Genomic DNA, 17,755 nt, shown 5'->3' with positions numbered 1-17,755 from the left:
ACTCTCACACTGACACACACACACACACACACACACTGCAAAAAATGCTTTTCTAACTTAGTAGTTTTGTCCTGATTTCAGTCTAAATCTCTAAAAAATCTTAAATCAAGATACATTTACTAGACACATGAAATAGCATAAGAAATTGCCTTGTTTTCTGAAAAAAAACATCTCAAAATTAAGTGATTGTTTGTTTAAAACAAGCAAAATTGTCTGCCAATGGGGTAAGAAAACTAATCTTAATGAGATATAATCTCAACAGAAGTTTTAAGCATCACTAAATTTTCTCATGCCATTTTTCTTGTCTAGTAATCTTGATTTAAGATTTTTTTTAGATATTTGGACTGGAAACGAGACAAAATTACTAGGTTAGAAAAGCTTTTTTTGCAGTGTAGCTATACATGACAACAGATTGAAAAATGAATGGTCCAAAAAAGGCTAGTGAATAAAAACATGTCTTTAGTCTTTTAATGCAAAGTAACTATAGCACCCCTGCTTTACTACTGTTATTAACGCGTTAACGCTAACTTGTCATGCTTGTCAAGCTGGATGACGGGTAAACATTTACATTTACAGCATTTATCAGACGCCCTTATCCAGAGCGACTTACAATCAGTAGTTACAGGGACAGTCCCTCTGGAGCAACTTAGGGTTAAGTGTCTTGCTCAGGGACACAATAGGCGAGTGTGTTACCCACTAGGCTACTACCACCCTCCGTCGTCCACGCGGAGACGCAGAGAACAGTCCGAACGCTGTGTCATGCCCCCTCCACACCTGTAGGTGGCGCTGTAAGTCTAGTTCTCCTCCGCGGCGAGTTAAACACCAGCACCAGGGACATTACGTTCCTCACTTCAAAACGGAACAAAAGTAGGATTCTGTAGCAACTTTTCTCTGCTGCTGAACTCCCTTCTTCCTCTTCAAACACTCCAACATATTTGCGTTTCAGGTGCTGGATCGTTGCCGTGGATCTTTCCTCTACCTCCGCTTTTTTTTGCTCCGCGCTGTCTATGAGGCGCCAAACTCTGCTAGCATCTGTGCGCGAGAGAGACCGAGTGTGTTCACTCCGCTCCGCGCTCAAATATATATATTTTTTAATAATCAAACGTCTTCGCGTCGCGCGACATAACAAATCGATTAGGAAATTTGTTGCCAACTCTTTTAGTAATCGATTTTTATCAATTCAATCGATTCGTTGTTGCAGCCCTACTCCAAACTCAACGAAATTCTCATCCTCAGTTTTGGTTGTGGTGTTGCTCTTACTGCCAGGTAGTGTATGAGGTTCTTAATATCCTGGAAACCTCTGGTATACTCTGGTATAATAGGGTGGTATTAGCCTAGTGGGTAACACACTTTAGGTAATACCTAAATTGAATAAAATACCAGCACACAATATGGATACAGTTAATGAGTTTTAGTCCTATATAAGTGACTGACAGGTCACCATAACATGGAAGTGCATCATTAGTATAACATTAGTTTATAAACAATCCAGTTCATGCAGGCTCATCTGCCTATAATCCATTATATCTATTATACCCTCGTTTCACTACAAATAATTGTCTTAATAAATTGATCGCGGTGCGTTTTGCCGCATTGCTAATAAAATATCTACTTGAATGTAATTTCAATAAACTGTACACGAGTTCTCAAACGTGCCACGCCGTCGAAACACAAGCGTCTCTGCAGAGCGCATTTTCTCCACTGCAGGAGATGTGGTCACTGCTGAAAGAGCCACTCTCAAACCAGAGCATGTAGATCAGCTGGCATTCTTGCACAAAAACTTACAAATTCCCAAAGTGTATTGTTTTGTGGGTTGTGTCTGTGGTTTCTGTATTTAACAGGCATTTCTTTATCTGAAGAAAATTAATTTTTCACTCAACTTTACAAACATTTCAATTCCACATATTACAAACTCTTCTTCAATCCCCTGTAATATACTCACTTCCTAAATGATGTTTTCAGTCCACTCACAGGTTCATCTCTGAAATATTTCAACAGAAATACATATTACTGGAATATTACATTAGATTAGATTCAACTTTATTGTCATTACACATGTACAAGTACAGGGCAACGAAATTTAGTTTAGACTTAACCAGAAGTGCAATAAGCAGCAAGTGCAGGATACAGTTCAAATAAGTTTTATATTTACATAAAGTGATATGTGCATGACAAAGTGATATGTGCAGGAGTAGTACAGTGCAGTGATTATTAGGAGTATATGGGGGGAGGGGGGGGGGGGGCAGAGGAGTTCAGCAAGGAAACAGCTCTGGGGAAAAAATCTTTTCCTAAGTCTGCTGGTTCTTGTCCGTGGTAGCCTGAACCGTCTGCCTGAAGGCAGGAGAGAGAACAGTCCATGGGCCGGGTGGGAGGAGTCCTTAAGAATACCGTGAGCTCGACGCAGACAGTGCTTCCTCTGGATTTCCTCAATGGATGGAAGTGGAGTCCCTGTGATGCGCTGGGCAGTTTTCACCACCCGCTGCATCGCCTTAAGCTCAGCAACAGTGCAGCTGTTAGGATGCTCTCTATTATAGAACGGTAGAAGTTCAAAAGGATGGTAGTGGGTAGCTGGTTCTTTTTTAATGTTCTCAAGAAGAAGAGGCGCTGGTGAGCCTTCTTGACCAGGCTGGAGGTGTTAATGCTCCAGGACAGGTCCTCTGAGATGTGGGTCCCCAGGAACTTGAAGGGTGTAACAGGCTCCACACATCCCATTGATGTGGATGGGATCATGCGAGCCTCTTCTCTCCCTCCTGAAGTCCACAATGAGCTCCTTGGTCTTGGTGGTGTTTAGGAGAAGATTATTTTCTGTGCACCAAGTGGACCAAGTGGCCAGATGCTGGACCTCCTCCCTCTAGGCAGTCTCATCGTTGTTGTCGATGAGACCTATCACCATGGTGTCATCTGCAAACTTAATAACGGAGTTTGATCCATACATAGGTCGGAGTAGAGGAAGGGGCTCAGGACACAGCCCTGTGGTACACCAGTGTTGAACGTGACAGTAGTGGAGCGGATGTGGCCTGACCTTACATGTTGTGGTCTGCTGGTCAGAAAGTCCATAATCCAGTTGCAAAGTGAGGTATTAATGTCCAGGGCTCTAAGTTTAGAGATTAATTTAGAGGGGATGACAGTGTTAAATGCTGAGCTGAAATCAACAAACAGCATCCATGCATATGTGTTTTGCTTGTCCAGGTGTGTGAGTACAGAGTGCAGCGCTACGGAGACTTGTATTGCTACAGTACGCAAACTGGTGTGGGTCCAGAATTGGTGGGAGAAAGTCCCTCAGATGTGCCAGGACTAACCGCTCGAAGCACTTCATGATTATGGGTGTAAGTGCTACAGGGCGGTAGTCATTCAGGCATGTTGGGCTAGAATGTTTCGGCACTGGTACAATGGAGGTAGATTTGAGGCATGTTGGAACAGCTGCTTGGGCGAGAGACATGTTAAAAATGTCTGTGAATACGCCAGTGAGCTGCTCATTCATTCATTCATTCATTCATTCATTCATTCAATAGCTGCTATACCCCTTTACAGAATCAACACACATTTATCTTTTCAACCCATCAAACAACAATTTTCATAATAATACACAACAGTTTTAACTCCATATGAATGCAATAATTACTTTCCATCCCACAGCACACCAGTGGTCTTAAACATATGTACACATCACATAAATAATACACTCAATCTACCTGGCAGTAGTAACATGATCAAAGAAACGCGAATGGCGCGACCACCATTTCACTGAACTCCTGCGGTGTGTTTTTACTAACTCCTAACCACGTAATACCTGTCGCTTTTTCCGACCGCTCCTATGAGTAATTTCTCTATTATACCGAATGGGTGTATTTAGAAATAGTGGTGCATTATACTAACCTGTATTTAACAGAGAAAACACCAATGCCCCCTCAAGTGATAGCTTCCCCTGGTAGTAAAACCGAGCTCTTCCCTGAGTGTGTTCCAAGATGTGGGATAAAATACAAGATACTCAAACACATGCACCTATTTATGACCAAACTTTTGTGTCATAGTAGCATTTAACTAAAACATGTAGACAACAATGAGAAAGACTTAACTAGTGATATGAATAATACATGTGCAAAGTAAAACACTTCAAATATTGCTGTGAAAAAGTCAAACGGTGCATTAATAGATATTATTACAGACGGATAATATTACTAAATTTAACAGAGGTGGAGTGTGTGTGTCGGACCAGAGTGGAAAGTTCCTGAGTTCATGTGTCTGATGGGCTGTAGGATGAAGTTGTTGCAGAGTCTGGCAGTGAGGGCCCGAATGCTTCGGTCCCTTTTTCCAGATGGCAGGAGGGTGAAGAGCCTCTCGAAGCACTTCATCATGATGGGTGTAAATGCAATGGGATAGTGGTCATTGAGACACGAAACTGAAGACTTCTTCAGCACGGGCATGATGGTGGTGACCTTGAGACACGTTGGAACAACGGCGGTGCTCAGTTTGCAATGTAACACTGTTCCTGTATTGTAGGATGTCAGAACTATTGACAAAATATTTGCAGTGAGTTTGGTGCAGGGAGGACCAGCACCAAAATCTCAAATCTTAACAATATTCATATATCTGAAACTTGTTCGGATCACAGATGCCACTTTAGATGACATGAGAGAGCTGACTACTGATATTTTGTCCTGTGGCTATTCAGGCATCATATCAGTTGCCCATAAGCCTGGCAATCTGTGGAATGTTTTTCTATATTAATGTATTTCTAGATTGATTAATTGTTTTATAGCAACTGCTCAATGCTCTCTTGTTCTTGTTCTCTCTTGCAGGATGTCTTGACATTTGATGCCAAATGTACAGTGTTTGAGTCTTTAACATCCTGCTAAATGCATAACCAGATAATGTGGCATTTGTTATATTATGGGAAATTAATATGTAAAGTGTCGGTGATTTATAACTGAATGTGATGTATGAAATGTAGCAGCATGCGAATGTTAGTCAAGTTAGTTAGCACTATTAACTAATTATTTCATTATGTGCATAATATATTAAAATTTTATCTCATGCAGATGTACACTATCATGAAATACCATATAAAAATACCATTTGACAGCACTAATAAATTCAAAACAGATCACATAGGATTACTGCTGGCTTCATGAAACCTGGCTGGTACTATATGTAATTGAATCTTTATTTTGAGGTTACTTAGTAATGTATTGACCCTAATGACTGCTGGACTAATTACTTTGTATTCTGACATAAAGTCACAAGAAAAAAAAAAAAGGCAAATATATCTTAAACATCTTTTATGCTTTAGATGTCATTATTGAAAGCTTGCCACATACAGTGCAGATGAGAGAGCATATAAAGTTAAACTTAAATTATTACATTTAATGTATTACATTAATGAGAAGAAAATGAACTTAAATTATTTTAGTAAATGGCTGCAATATAATAAAGAGTGAAAAATTATAGGGGGTCTGAACACTTTTGGTACCCACTGAATGAATTAATTGAATGTACATAAAAGTGAAAATCATGGTGAAACATTGCAGCACAGCACATGGTGCACAACACCAAATGTATCCTCTGCTTTTAACCATGACCCTTGGTGAGCAGTGGGCAGCCATGACAGGTGCCCGGGGAGCAGTAAGTGGGGACGGTGCTTTGCTCAGTGGCACCTTGGTAGCTCGGGATTTGAACAGCAACCTTCTGATTATGGGGCCACTTCTTTAACTGCTAGGCCACCAGTGTCCCTTAAGTGGAGGACTGACCAAAAAATAAAACACTGATCCTGTTTTCAAACCTTCCCAGTGACATATGATGCATGCTGATGTGGCGCCTTGGACATTTGTTTGGATTTATGGTGCCCTGTGTGTATATATAGTGTATTTGTGTTTGCCTCTCCATTGTTACATTTGTTTTTTTGGTGTATTCTAGTTAAAAATACTAGTTAGTAAGGTGTATGTAATGAAGTGTGGGTGGATGTCGCCACCTAGTGGGGAATCTGTATAGTCACAACGAGAACAAGACATGGGGAGGATATATTTATACTAAAAATAACAGATGAAAATGATCAAGCTAATCACAAGGCACATTACCAGAAAATATCAATACAAGTGCCAAACACTGGTATAATTGACTTTACTTTACTTTATTTAGCAGACGCTTTTATCCAAAGCGACACCAGCAATTCTTGTTCGATTTCTATGGAATATTGAGTTTACAAACGATAAGGCTCAACTTGTCAGCAAAGAGCATGCTCAGAGATTGTTAAGTGCTAGACGAAGAAAAATGATAATGTATTTATACATTTTTGTATTGTTTTGTGATTCAAGAGTTCTATAGTCAGCAGAACAATAAACTCAGTATACAGGGAGTGCAGAATTATTAGGCAAATGAGTATTTTGTCCACGTCATCCTCTTCATGCATCTTCTTACTCCAAGCTGGTAGGCTCGAAAGCCTACTACCAATTAAGCATATTAGGTGATGTGCATCTCTGTAATGAGAAGGGGTGTGGTCTAATGACATCAACACCCTATATCAGGTGTGCATAATTATTAGGCAACTTCCTTTCCTTTGGCAAAATGGATCAAACGAAGGACTTGACAGGCTCAGACAGTCAAAAATAGTGAGATATCTTGCAGAGGGATGCAGCACTCTTAAAATGGCAAAGCTTCTGAAGCGTGATCATCGAACAATCAAGCGTTTCATTCAAAATAGTCAACAGAGTCGCAGGAAGCGTGTGGAAAAACCAAGGCGCAAAATAACTGCCCATGAACTGAGAAAAGTCAAGCGTGCAGCTGCCAAGATGCCACTTGCCACCAGTTTAGCCATATTTCAGAGCTGCAACATCACTGGAGTGCCCAAAAGCACAAGGTGTGCAATACTCAGAGACATGGCAAAGGTAAGAAAGGCTGAAAGACGACCACCACTGAACAAGACACACAAGCTGAAACGTCAAGACTGGGCCAAGAAATATCTCAAGACTGATTTTTCTAAGGTTTTATGGACTGATTAAATGAGAGTGAGTCTTGATGGGCCCGTGGCTGGATTGGAAAAGGGCAGAGAGCTCCAGCCCGACTCAGACGGCAGCAAGGTGGAGGTGGAGTACTGGTTTGGGCTGGTATCATCAAAGATGAGCTTGTGGGGCCTTTTCGGGTTGAGGATGGAGTCAAGCTCAACTCCCAGTCCTACTGCCAGTTTCAGGAAGACACCTTCTTCAAGCAGTGGTACAGGAAGAAGTCTGCATCCTTCAAGAAAAACATGATTTTCATGCAGGACAATGCTCCATCACACGCGTCCAAGTACTCCACAGCGTGGCTGGCAAGAAAGGGTATAAAAGAAAAAACTAATGACATGGCCTCCTTGTTCACCTGATCTGAACCCCATTGAGAACCTGTGGTCCATCAAATGTGAGGAGGGAAAACAGTACACCTCTCTGAACAGTGTCTGGGAGGCTGTGGTTGCTGCTGCACGCAATGTTGATGGTGAACAGATCAAAACACTGACAGAATCCATGGATTGCAGGCTTTTGAGTATCCTTGCAAAGAAAGGTGGCTATATTGGTCGCTGATTTGTTTTTGTTTTGTTTTTGAATGTTAGAAATGTATATTTGTGAATGTGGAGATGTTATATTGGTTTCACTGGTAAAAATAAATATTGAAATGGGTATATATTTGTTTTTTGTTAAGTTGCCTAATAATTTTGCACAGTAACAGTCACCTGCACACACAGATATCCCCCTAAAATAGCTAAAAACTTCTTCCAAAAACATTCAGCTTTGATATTAATGAGTTTTTTTGGGTTCATTGAGAACATGGTTGTTCAATAATAAAATTATTCCTCAAAAATAAACTTGCCTAATAATTCTGCACTCCCTGTACAGTGTAACGAAATGCTGTTTCACTCAGGTTCTTTCCTCCCTGGTAAATGAACATATTTTTAAAGAAGAAATTAGACATACAAATCTTCAACTAGCTACATTTTACAAATGTACAATAAAAAACAAGCAACAAAAAAGAAAAGAAAAAAAGACAGAAAAACAATACAAATTGATGTGCAAAAACAAAAAAAAGTGTATAAATGTAAACACTATCATTTAAAATCAAACAAATACACAAGACTCAATGTGTAAAAAGTGTGAATACTTCAGTTCAGTTCAGTAGTCCTTTAGTGATGGCATTGAGCTGAAGGTCCTGACAGCTTTGGGATGACAAACGAATAAAAGCCATAGAAAATTGCAATAACAACAAAGGGGGTGTGGAAAAATATTAATGTTCACATTTTAAATATTTTATATGGAAAGGATACTACATTGAATTTGTATGTATTAAAAAACTTGGATTTGAGACAACATTCTCAGCTTATCTCCTTTATTCGGTGGTCTGAGATCAAACCGGCCTGGCAGTACAACAGGAGGAGGCCGTTCATAAAGGAGCTTGGATGACAACTGGTGACACCTCACATCAGGCCATGTGTGGGCAGCATTAAGTTACATTCCTGTTCCTTCTGTATTGAGCTCAGAATTTGAACTATTTGCTCTGGGATTTATTTGAATAAATTTGGACTTGACAGGTTTTTTCTTACACACTGAGGTGGTTATAACATGCAATAGAGCTCAGCAGTTGTGCAGAACGCTCCACAACTCGTCCACTTCTTGTACATTATATTGTACATCTTTTCAGATATTTATATAGCAAATTCTGGAAATTCAAACTCATTGTACAATTGTACTAAGCATGACTGTGCAAGGAAAATAAAGTAGTATTTTCTTATCCTTCATATGAACACACTTTACTCTTCAATTTAGAATAATTGATTTAATTATTTTTTTTCTAATAAACAAGATGCATGTAAATGAGGTCTTATTGGCTTTGCATTTCAAATGAAATAAAAAAATTGCATCAATGTGCTTGAATGAAGTTGTTATTGACAACCCCTAGAGGACAAAAGGTGTATAACAGCCGAGGGACATGACAGTATGGAGCTAATATTATGACAAAACTATTTGAATGTGAATTGTGTAAATTTGAATTATCAAAACTGAATTTGAAATTATTTTACTTGAATATTAGAGCTAATATTATGACAAAACTATTTGAATGTGAATTGTGTAAATTTGAATTATTAAAATTGAATTTGAAATTATTTTACTTGAATATTAGAGCTAATATTATGACAAAACTATTTGAATGTGAATTGTGTAAATCTGAATTATCAAAATTCAATTCTCTAAATTCAATTTTCTAAAATTCAATTTTCTAAATTCAGTTTTCTAAAATTCAAACCCAGAAATTCAGATCGTACAGAAAGTAGGTCAGAGGTCATCCACAGGGAGGCGTAGATGATCTCCGAAAAGTCGAGCGAAGCATTTTGGCCAATTACAGAGCTGCTCAGGAGGTGACCATTCTTCTGCGTGATCATGAATCGCCCAGAGGTAAGTGATTTTTAAGCATTTATGGTTTATATTTATATATTGTGTTAGCGTTCCCAGCATGTGAAACATTATCTGAGCGGTCTCTGGTGTTTGTATATTTGATAAAAGGGATTAGCATACCACCGTGTCTATATAGAACGCGAACACGCCGCAACAACTTTAAGTGACAAAGCGGCCGTTGTAAAGAGCTTAGAAATAGAACAGGGAATTCGTTTGCAGTTGGGAATTTCGCATTCAGTGTAGACATTATCCCTGATTTTAATCATCAGGTTCTACTGTCTTTTGTCATGACGCGTCACACCGCTCGTGTCCAGTCTAGACAAGGTGTAAACGTAATAACTCCAGGTACGGATTAACTAGGACAGAATAGAATACAATAGAATAGAATAGAAAGCCTTTATTGCCATTATACACAGTACAATGAGCGCAATGTATAAGTGATGTACTAAAAACTATAACTACATTACACATACAGACAAATAAATCAGATTAAACATACTTTGGTCCAAAGTGGCGAGCAGCATACAGTATGGTAGAGGTAGTATAGATAGCACAAGGGTATAATATAAATGCAATATTATACAAATATGACAGTTTTCAGTATGGAAACAGCTTTGGGGAAAAAACTGTCCCTGAGTCTATTTGTTCTGTCAGGTATAGACCTATAGATTTTAATCTGCCTTCACTGGCTGGTGCTGCACAACAGACGCGTTTTACAGTGTTACACATTATAAACAATCACACACAATTCTTTTTTTATGAATGCAATGATCAATCAGGCATTTAGATGAGTCATGACTGAAACTTTTGCTGTTGCATGCTCGCTACTCTCAAGCGAGTTGTCTCATCATAAACAACAAATTACAGATGTGTGCATACAGTGCAAGTGCACAGTAAATTGCACAGTGTAAACCACTTCAGTGATTATAATATGAGTTTTTGAGAGTGGTTGAACTCAATGATAATGTTCTTTGATAATTATTTGCTCTCTTTCTGTACAATTAAATGGTTATAATTAGTAACTTACAAAAACATTTGTAAATTAAATCTAAGCAATCAGCACAAAGAAAGTATTATGTAGAGGACATGTCACCTTGTGCTTTATTCTCCAAATGCTTGTTTGAACGAACTGATTGCTTAGGACTTTTCTCGTAATGCCTTATGTTGTAGAATAGAGCGACTTTGGAGAGATGTGTGGACTGCAGTGACCAGCGTCTACTATGATGTACTACACTATCTTGAGGAAGCCAGCTACCTTCATACTGCAGACCAAACACATCTCTTCTGTTGCCACTACACATTTCTACCACGGCTACAAGATGATCTGAGCATTTTCCGAGATGGTTGGGATAATCACCCTTCGAGAACAGAACACAACATGTCTCCAAACCAGCTCTGGGAATTGGGTCAAATTCATTATCCAGTTGATGATCCCCAAGATGAAGAGGTATTTTGTTAATGCTAATTTAAAGCCATGTTTACATTATTACAGGGGTTGTGAAAATTAAATGTTCCTTAACTGGTGTTTAAACACTTAGTATTTGGAACTATTACAGCTGAGATTATACACGATTTATACAGAAATATGTTGTTCTTTGTTTACACAGGAACTGAACATTGCTGTTCATTGATTGCCTCCTGGTGAAAGTGTTGGTGTTAATGTTCCTATTGTGGAATGTCCACTTATAGCAGAGCAGCTTGCAGCACTAAAGGACACAGTGGATCCAAGATCACCATCACAATCCCATGGGATAGACATTTACATGGCTGCAGTGCAGTTTTGCCAGTCACTTGAGTAATGACACATTGAGTAGACACATGGAGTTCTGGAACTGAATTTAAATGTATTTGATAGAAAAACTGTAACATTATTGCATGGAAGTTTCCAAAGTCTCAAAAATAAAACTGCAATACTACATGAACGTGTGCATAGATGAACTGCATCAAAATTATTGAACAACAAGTCCAAACAATGCAGGACAAACTGTGGGACTGTAACTTCATTTGTAGACATGGTGTCTGTATTAGATTTCACATAACTCCTGAATATAACCGCAATTTACAGCAAGTTCTCTGTCTTGATTTTCCTTGTCCATCCTCAAATCCATGGTCATCAAGAGGGGCTTTCTCATCTCATGTTGGAGAATTATTTCCTTTGTGTATAAGGATGCTGCTTTATTTTTATCTGGTTCAGTTTTCCAATCTGCAAAGAAAAAAAACAAAAACAAAGAAGCAACATGTTAACAGTTCAGCTGAAGCTAATTGTGTATTCTATTTCAGTTTTACATCTCAGAAATGTATTATGCTTATCAGTTCCAAAAAAAAATGTAAAAATGCTTGTGGCATCATCTGCATTTAAATGATCACCCGTATGTGTCACAGACACAGAAACTCCAGATGTGGATGGTTCTTCCATAGACACATTAAACTCCAGAGGTTGCATGCTTACACTGTAATATACAAACTTAATTAACGTGCAATAACGGAACAAAATTCCTTTTTGAATAGATAATTTCAAGAGTTCTAAATGAATTGAACATTCATAATTTGAACATAAAACACAATATTCACAATTGTATAGTGAAGAAGTGAAGAAGACCTGTGGCAATCTGAACAGCACAAAGAAAGTACAAAAAACAACAATAAAAAAATGTAATAAGATTTACTGAAAATATGTTGTGCGATTTTCCTTACCCGTCACCTGTGCAAAAACTTGCATGAATCTCTATCACATCAAAAGGCATTTTCTTTTGACAAATGGGGCAAGTTTCCTAGAGGGAACAATATAAAAACAATATAATGTAAATTATTTTCTTTCATGTTGTTTCAAGCATTTATTAGTTTTTTAATGTGGTTTTAAAATTATTCATATGCAAAGAATGAGTGGAGTTACGTAAAGAACTCCTTTGAAACCCTGGGTTGCTGCTTTCAAATGTTTGGCACTGTACCCACTCTCATCGGGTGGGATAAGTGTAAGCTTCCGGGAGCCCCATCCACCTTAAGAAAAATTACACAAAATACAGAAAAACACAATGTATTATTGGATTTCATTCCTTTTATTTTGTTATGCCAGGATTCATGTTTTAAGCTTGACACAAAGGTATTTAATTACATAAAATATGAAATATGTTATTAGTGATAATGTAAAAATTCAGAAATGTATTTGATTTTACTTATTTATTTATTTTCATTGCAATGTATCACTATGTTCCTGATGATTACCTGAAGACTTATAGACAAGCCAACCCCCCTTTACATCCTGAAATTTTGGGAACAGCTCCTTCAGTTGGGCACATACCTTACAATGTAAATAACACTGTCAGTATAGCAAACCATGTAAAAATTAAATGCCCAACAGTTACCAGTGCAACACTGGTACAAAAAGCTTATAGTGTTACATTATAGCAATGTGCTTAAGAGCACCTTAGCACCCATGTTCCACATACAGAGTTACTAATGAATTAAGCTCTGTTACATTAGAAAAAGATCATTTTAAAAGATACAGGAGAGACGTCACACATACTTACTTCATCATAAGTTGCATTTTCAACCATTTGCATTGTCTTTCACCCCAACCCAGCTTGCATATGTACCAGTTGCTCACTCTCCTCAGGTGTTCGCTCATATTGGTGAGGAAACAGATAAAAGTTAACAGGCAATATTTTTGCGGGTTTGCTAGGGGGCATTGACAGCATTCGCCTTTTACCCCGTCCTTTGCTGAAAAACCCGGGAAATGATCTGTTGGCAAAACAAATTTCAATTACAAACCAAAATAATAACCATCAAATAATATCATGATGGCTTATGTCAATATTAAAAAAAATGTGGTTGCAAAACCTGGTCATCTCAGTTTGAATGGTGGCCCTCTGCTGAACAGTGTGCTGCCTATGGAGGCTGAATTATGAAATTAATTTAATGAAAGTATTTTAATAAAACTATGTATGCACTGGGACCAGCTGCACTGCTTGAGGTCAGCAAAGACAACAAGTGCCTGGCTGATCTGACAGCTTCGCTGTCCTGTAAAAACAGTTTAAGCAAAATATATATATTTTATATTTATTTTTATATATAGCTACAAACTAATGATGTGTATCTAAAAACAATATCGTTAGTAGGACATAAATTGAATTGGTTACTGAATCATTAAATAAGCCAATGATTCAGTAACCAGTTCATAAAGACAGTCACTTGCCTCGTTGCAGTAGTGTTGATATTCGGGAAACGTCTAAAATGTTGTTTACCTAAATAATATAGTCTGATCATGAGGAATATTGGCCAATTCCTTGGCTCGATCGGTGCATCTCTACTAATAACATTTATATATTTATTTTATTTGTATGATATAAGCGAAAATGAACGATATAGCTACTTTAATCGTGCCTGCAAGCTACACATATATCTAAATGATTATTCACAATGTTAAAGTCTTCAACTCAAAACACAGCTTACAATCATCATCGAGTGACCTTATATCCAAGTTGGATCTGATGTGGATTCCAATCAAGGAAATAAATGAAGCTCTAACGGAGTTATTGTATTAACACAGGACACGAGCGGTGTGACGCGTCATGACAGAAGACAGTAGAACCCGATGATTAAAATCAGGGATAATGTCTACACTGAATGCGAAATTCCCAACAGCAAACGAATTCCCTGTTCTATTTCTAAGCTCTTTACAACGGCCGCTTTGTCACTTAAAGTTGTTGCGGCGTGTTCGCGTTCTATATAGACACGGTGGTATGCTAATCCCTTTTATCAAATATACAAACACCAGAGACCGCTCAGATAATGTTTCACATGCTGGGAACGCTAACACAATATATAAATATAAACCATAAATGCTTAAAAATCACTTACCTCTGGGCGATTCATGATCACGCAGAAGAATGGTCACCTCCTGAGCAGCTCTGTAATTGACCAAAATGCTTCGCTCGACTTTTCGGAGATCATCTACGCCTCCCTGTGAATGACCTCTGACCTACTTTCTGTACGATCTGAATTTCTGGGTTTGAATTTTAGAAAACTGAATTTAGAAAATTGAATTTTAGAAAAATGAATTTAGAGAATTGAATTTTGATAATTCAGATTTACACAATTCACATTCAAATAGTTTTGTCATAATATTAGCTCTAATATTCAAGTAAAATAATTTCAAATTCAGTTTTGATAATTCAAATTTACACAATTCACATTCAAATAGTTTTGTCACACACATCTGATCAGCTTCTACCCTGTAATAGTTAAAAGAGCAGCAAAACTGCACTTTACAACAAGTTTATTTATTACTCTTTTTACTATTTACATTTGCATTTTTAAAAAGAAGGTTTTATGCTGCACGTCGCGTCGGGAAAAGTACGTCATTGTCATGGTAACGGGGTTTATCACAACATGCAGGATTTAAAATGAACAGTCAGAGCTGCGAGGACAGAGAATCTGAGTAGCAGCGAGTTGGTGAGTAACGAAAAAGTCAAGTTGTGGTCGGTGGAGCAGCTGCTTTCTGATCTGGCAACATGATTTCTAGATAAAATACTGACGACAAAAGATTGATACGAATATTCACGCAAACGCCGTAATTATTGATTATTATTATTTATTATTATTGTATTTCTGCACATTCGCGGGTAATTTCCATGTTTGGCAGCTTCAGTTATTGAAAAACGAGGTGAAGGGACTCGGTGTAGTGACTAAGTAACACAGCGAGTAGCACATGGAACCAAAATATTCACACTTCGTAGTCTGGTTGTGTGACTGTAGTTTGCTGTGTTTGCCCGTGTACTTTTACTGCTCAGGAAGGTAAATTCAGCATTTGTAGATGTAATTTCACCACAAATTCATCTTTCTGTTATTTAGTCACGTGGTTCTCTCCCTGTCTGGCTGCATGTTGAGATGTTGGACACTTGTTAGCACTTATGTCCTCAAATATGTTCTCATCATCGCTAATAATGTCCTGTGCTAATATTCAATTATGTCATTTTATTCTCTCAATCATTTCATATAATTAGAGATTTCTGAGAATTCAAAAGACTGCAGTTGTTGGAGAAGAAGAGGTTCCAGAGTGAAGAGAGAGAAGAGAAGAGAAATTCATCAGCGAGGAGAAGATTCCTGATTCAGCAGCAGAGATGTCCAGCGTCCGTTGCTACACACAGTGCAAAACTGAAAAGTTTTCACTGACCTGGACCATCACAAAGTTCAGCTTTGCCGAAGCTGTTGTGAGGAGCAGCTCCTTCACCAATGCCAGTGAAGAGTTGAAATGGTAGGTGTGGCGTCCATGAAAGATCTCAGTGCTGGACTGCTGCTCGAGACTCTGGCTGCTGTTGCTCTGAATGGCGGCGTCTTTCTCAGAATGCATTTCTTTCATCTCTGTCTTCTCAGGTCCCTGCTCTTGTACACGAATGGCGTAAGCCACTACGAAGGGTACCTGTCTCTCTACTTCCAGCTGGACAGTGGTCCACAGACAGGTATCCGTGCTAAGGGCAGGATGGTCATTCTCAACAGCGATGGAGAAGAGGCCATATCCGGAGGTGAGTCCGTCTGGAGATACAAAACAGTGTAACTGTGTGTGTGTGTGTGTGTTCTCTCATTTCTGAACTCACACGGCCTATTTGTGTGCTTTTGTTCTGCAGACATTAAAGTCCACACCATGAGGGACCGGAATGTCCTTGGATTCGACACCTTCGCCAGACGGGAAGACATCATGGACGAGGAAGCGGGAATTCTTCGGGACGACACCCTGACAGTGACCTGTGAAGTAAGTTCTGTCTGCATAACTACACTGAACACATTAGACATGTCAGTAACAGTGTCTCCTATTGGACACTGACAGCGTTACTGTGCACCACCTACATTGTGTGTGTGGATGTTGTAGCTGAGTAAAGTGTAGTAACCGCTGTGTTGGCTTGTTGTAGATTCACGTGTTGCTCCCACCGGAGAACACCCAGCGTCAGCAGGTGAAGGTACCCGTCTGCAGGATGGCTGATGAGCTCGGGAACCTGTGGGACCAGTCCCTGCTCCCAGACTGCTCTCTGGTTGTGGGGGGACAGGAGTTCCAGGCCCACAAAGCCATTCTAGCAGGTACCACACTCACATGTGCACAAACGCCAACAGTGATTGGTGGAAGTGGTGATCTTCTGGCGATCTAACATTGTTCCTTTTTTTTTCTCCTTCTGCAGCTCGCTGTCCAGTCTTCAGGGCCATGTTCACACATGACATGAAGGAGCGCCAGACCGTAAGTCTCTGTCCTAAATCATAGCCCTTGACCTGTAATCCCCAATATGTTTCATGTTACAGCAGAAAAGAAAGATTTGTAATCTTCATTCTTTGTGGTTTAACAGACACAGTCCAAACTATGGCTTCTCTCTTACTGTCAGTGTTCAGAACCAAATTCATCTCAGCTCTGCTTTCTCCTCTAGAACCGCGTGGAGATCCAGGGGGTGGAACCGGAGGTCCTGAGAGAGCTGGTGACCTTCATCTACTGCGGCAAAGCACCCAACATACAGGACATGGCTGCCGATCTGCTAGTAGCAGCAGACATGGTAGCTAATGCTCACACACACACACACACACACAGTAATGCAAACTCAGCACACATTTACTCAGCAGGATCTGAGACGTTATTTTTCGCTCTCCCAGTATCTCCTGGACCGACTGAAGAGGATGTGTGAGGAAGTTCTGCGCAGGAGTCTCACGGTGGAGAACGCTGCCGAGATCCTCATCATCGCTGACCTCCACTTGACCCCGGAGCTGAAGGAAGAGGCCATCACCTTCATCAACAGGTGGGTGACGCTCCCACAGCTCATTTAATCTGGACTGTTTCTTACTTTCAGAAGATGGATGGTATTGTGTGAATCTTTAATAAGCAATATGCTTTCTCCTTTTCTCTTTTAGCCATTTTTCAGACGTCTTGAGGACACCTGGATGGAAGACCGTCCAGATGGACCATCCTTGCCTCATGGGGGAGCTGTATCGCTCCCTGGTCTCTGCTGGGGCTTCGCCATCCAAGCGACCTCGGCTACATTAATTTTCTTCACTTTTATTGTCCCTTTCAAAAATTAAAAGTTTTCTAATATGTGTTTTATTTTGATTATTTGGCAGGACCTGGAGTTGATCCACACACACAAACTAATGGGGAATGCTGCCGAGATCCTCGTCATCGCTGACCTCCACTTGACCCCGGAGCTGAAGGAAGAGGCAATCACCTTCATCAACAAGTGGGCTGTTTCTTACTTTCAGAAGATAGATGGTACTGTGTGAATCTTTAATAAACAAGATGCTTTATCTCCTTTTCTCTTTCTTGAGGACACCTGGATGGAAGACCGTTGTTCCCCACCTTGATGACATCACCA

General features: G+C 39.4%; 1 protein-coding gene and 1 long non-coding RNA gene across 2 annotated transcripts; both read left to right on the top strand.

Moving 5' to 3' along the window:
* The first annotated feature begins 9,356 nt into the window (after positions 1 to 9,356).
* On the top strand, positions 9,357 to 11,481 carry LOC114795846 (uncharacterized). The gene is made up of 3 exons (XR_003750557.1): positions 9,357 to 9,413; positions 10,584 to 10,860; positions 11,021 to 11,481. It is a non-coding gene; the product is annotated as an uncharacterized LOC114795846 (long non-coding RNA).
* Positions 11,482 to 15,532: 4,051 nt separating this feature from the next.
* On the top strand, positions 15,533 to 17,436 carry LOC114795623 (speckle-type POZ protein-like). The gene is made up of 8 exons (XM_028989133.1): positions 15,533 to 15,666; positions 15,786 to 15,934; positions 16,037 to 16,161; positions 16,319 to 16,484; positions 16,583 to 16,638; positions 16,823 to 16,945; positions 17,043 to 17,185; positions 17,298 to 17,436. The coding sequence occupies exons 1-8, from the start codon at positions 15,533 to 15,535 to the stop codon at positions 17,428 to 17,430; spliced, it is 1,029 nt and encodes a 342-aa protein (XP_028844966.1). The 3' UTR covers positions 17,431 to 17,436.
* Positions 17,437 to 17,755: the final 319 nt, after the last annotated feature.

The sequence above is a fragment of the Denticeps clupeoides genome, chromosome 8 (assembly GCF_900700375.1).
Source record: "Denticeps clupeoides chromosome 8, fDenClu1.1, whole genome shotgun sequence".
Lineage (NCBI taxonomy): Eukaryota > Metazoa > Chordata > Actinopteri > Clupeiformes > Denticipitidae > Denticeps > Denticeps clupeoides.
This window is presented reverse-complemented; position numbering and strand designations above follow the sequence as displayed.

What these genes read in the sequence shown, in the direction of transcription:
- LOC114795623 (XM_028989133.1), top strand. Translation starts at nt 15,533, where the DNA reads ATGTCCAGCGTCCGTTGCTACACACAGTGCAAAACTGAAAAGTTTTCA. An exon ending in ACATGAAGGAGCGCCAGACC is followed by an intron (nt 16,639 to 16,822) that starts GTAAGTCTCTGT and finishes TTTCTCCTCTAG; the next exon opens with AACCGCGTGGAGATCCAGGG. An exon ending in TGCTAGTAGCAGCAGACATG is followed by an intron (nt 16,946 to 17,042) that starts GTAGCTAATGCT and finishes TCGCTCTCCCAG; the next exon opens with TATCTCCTGGACCGACTGAA.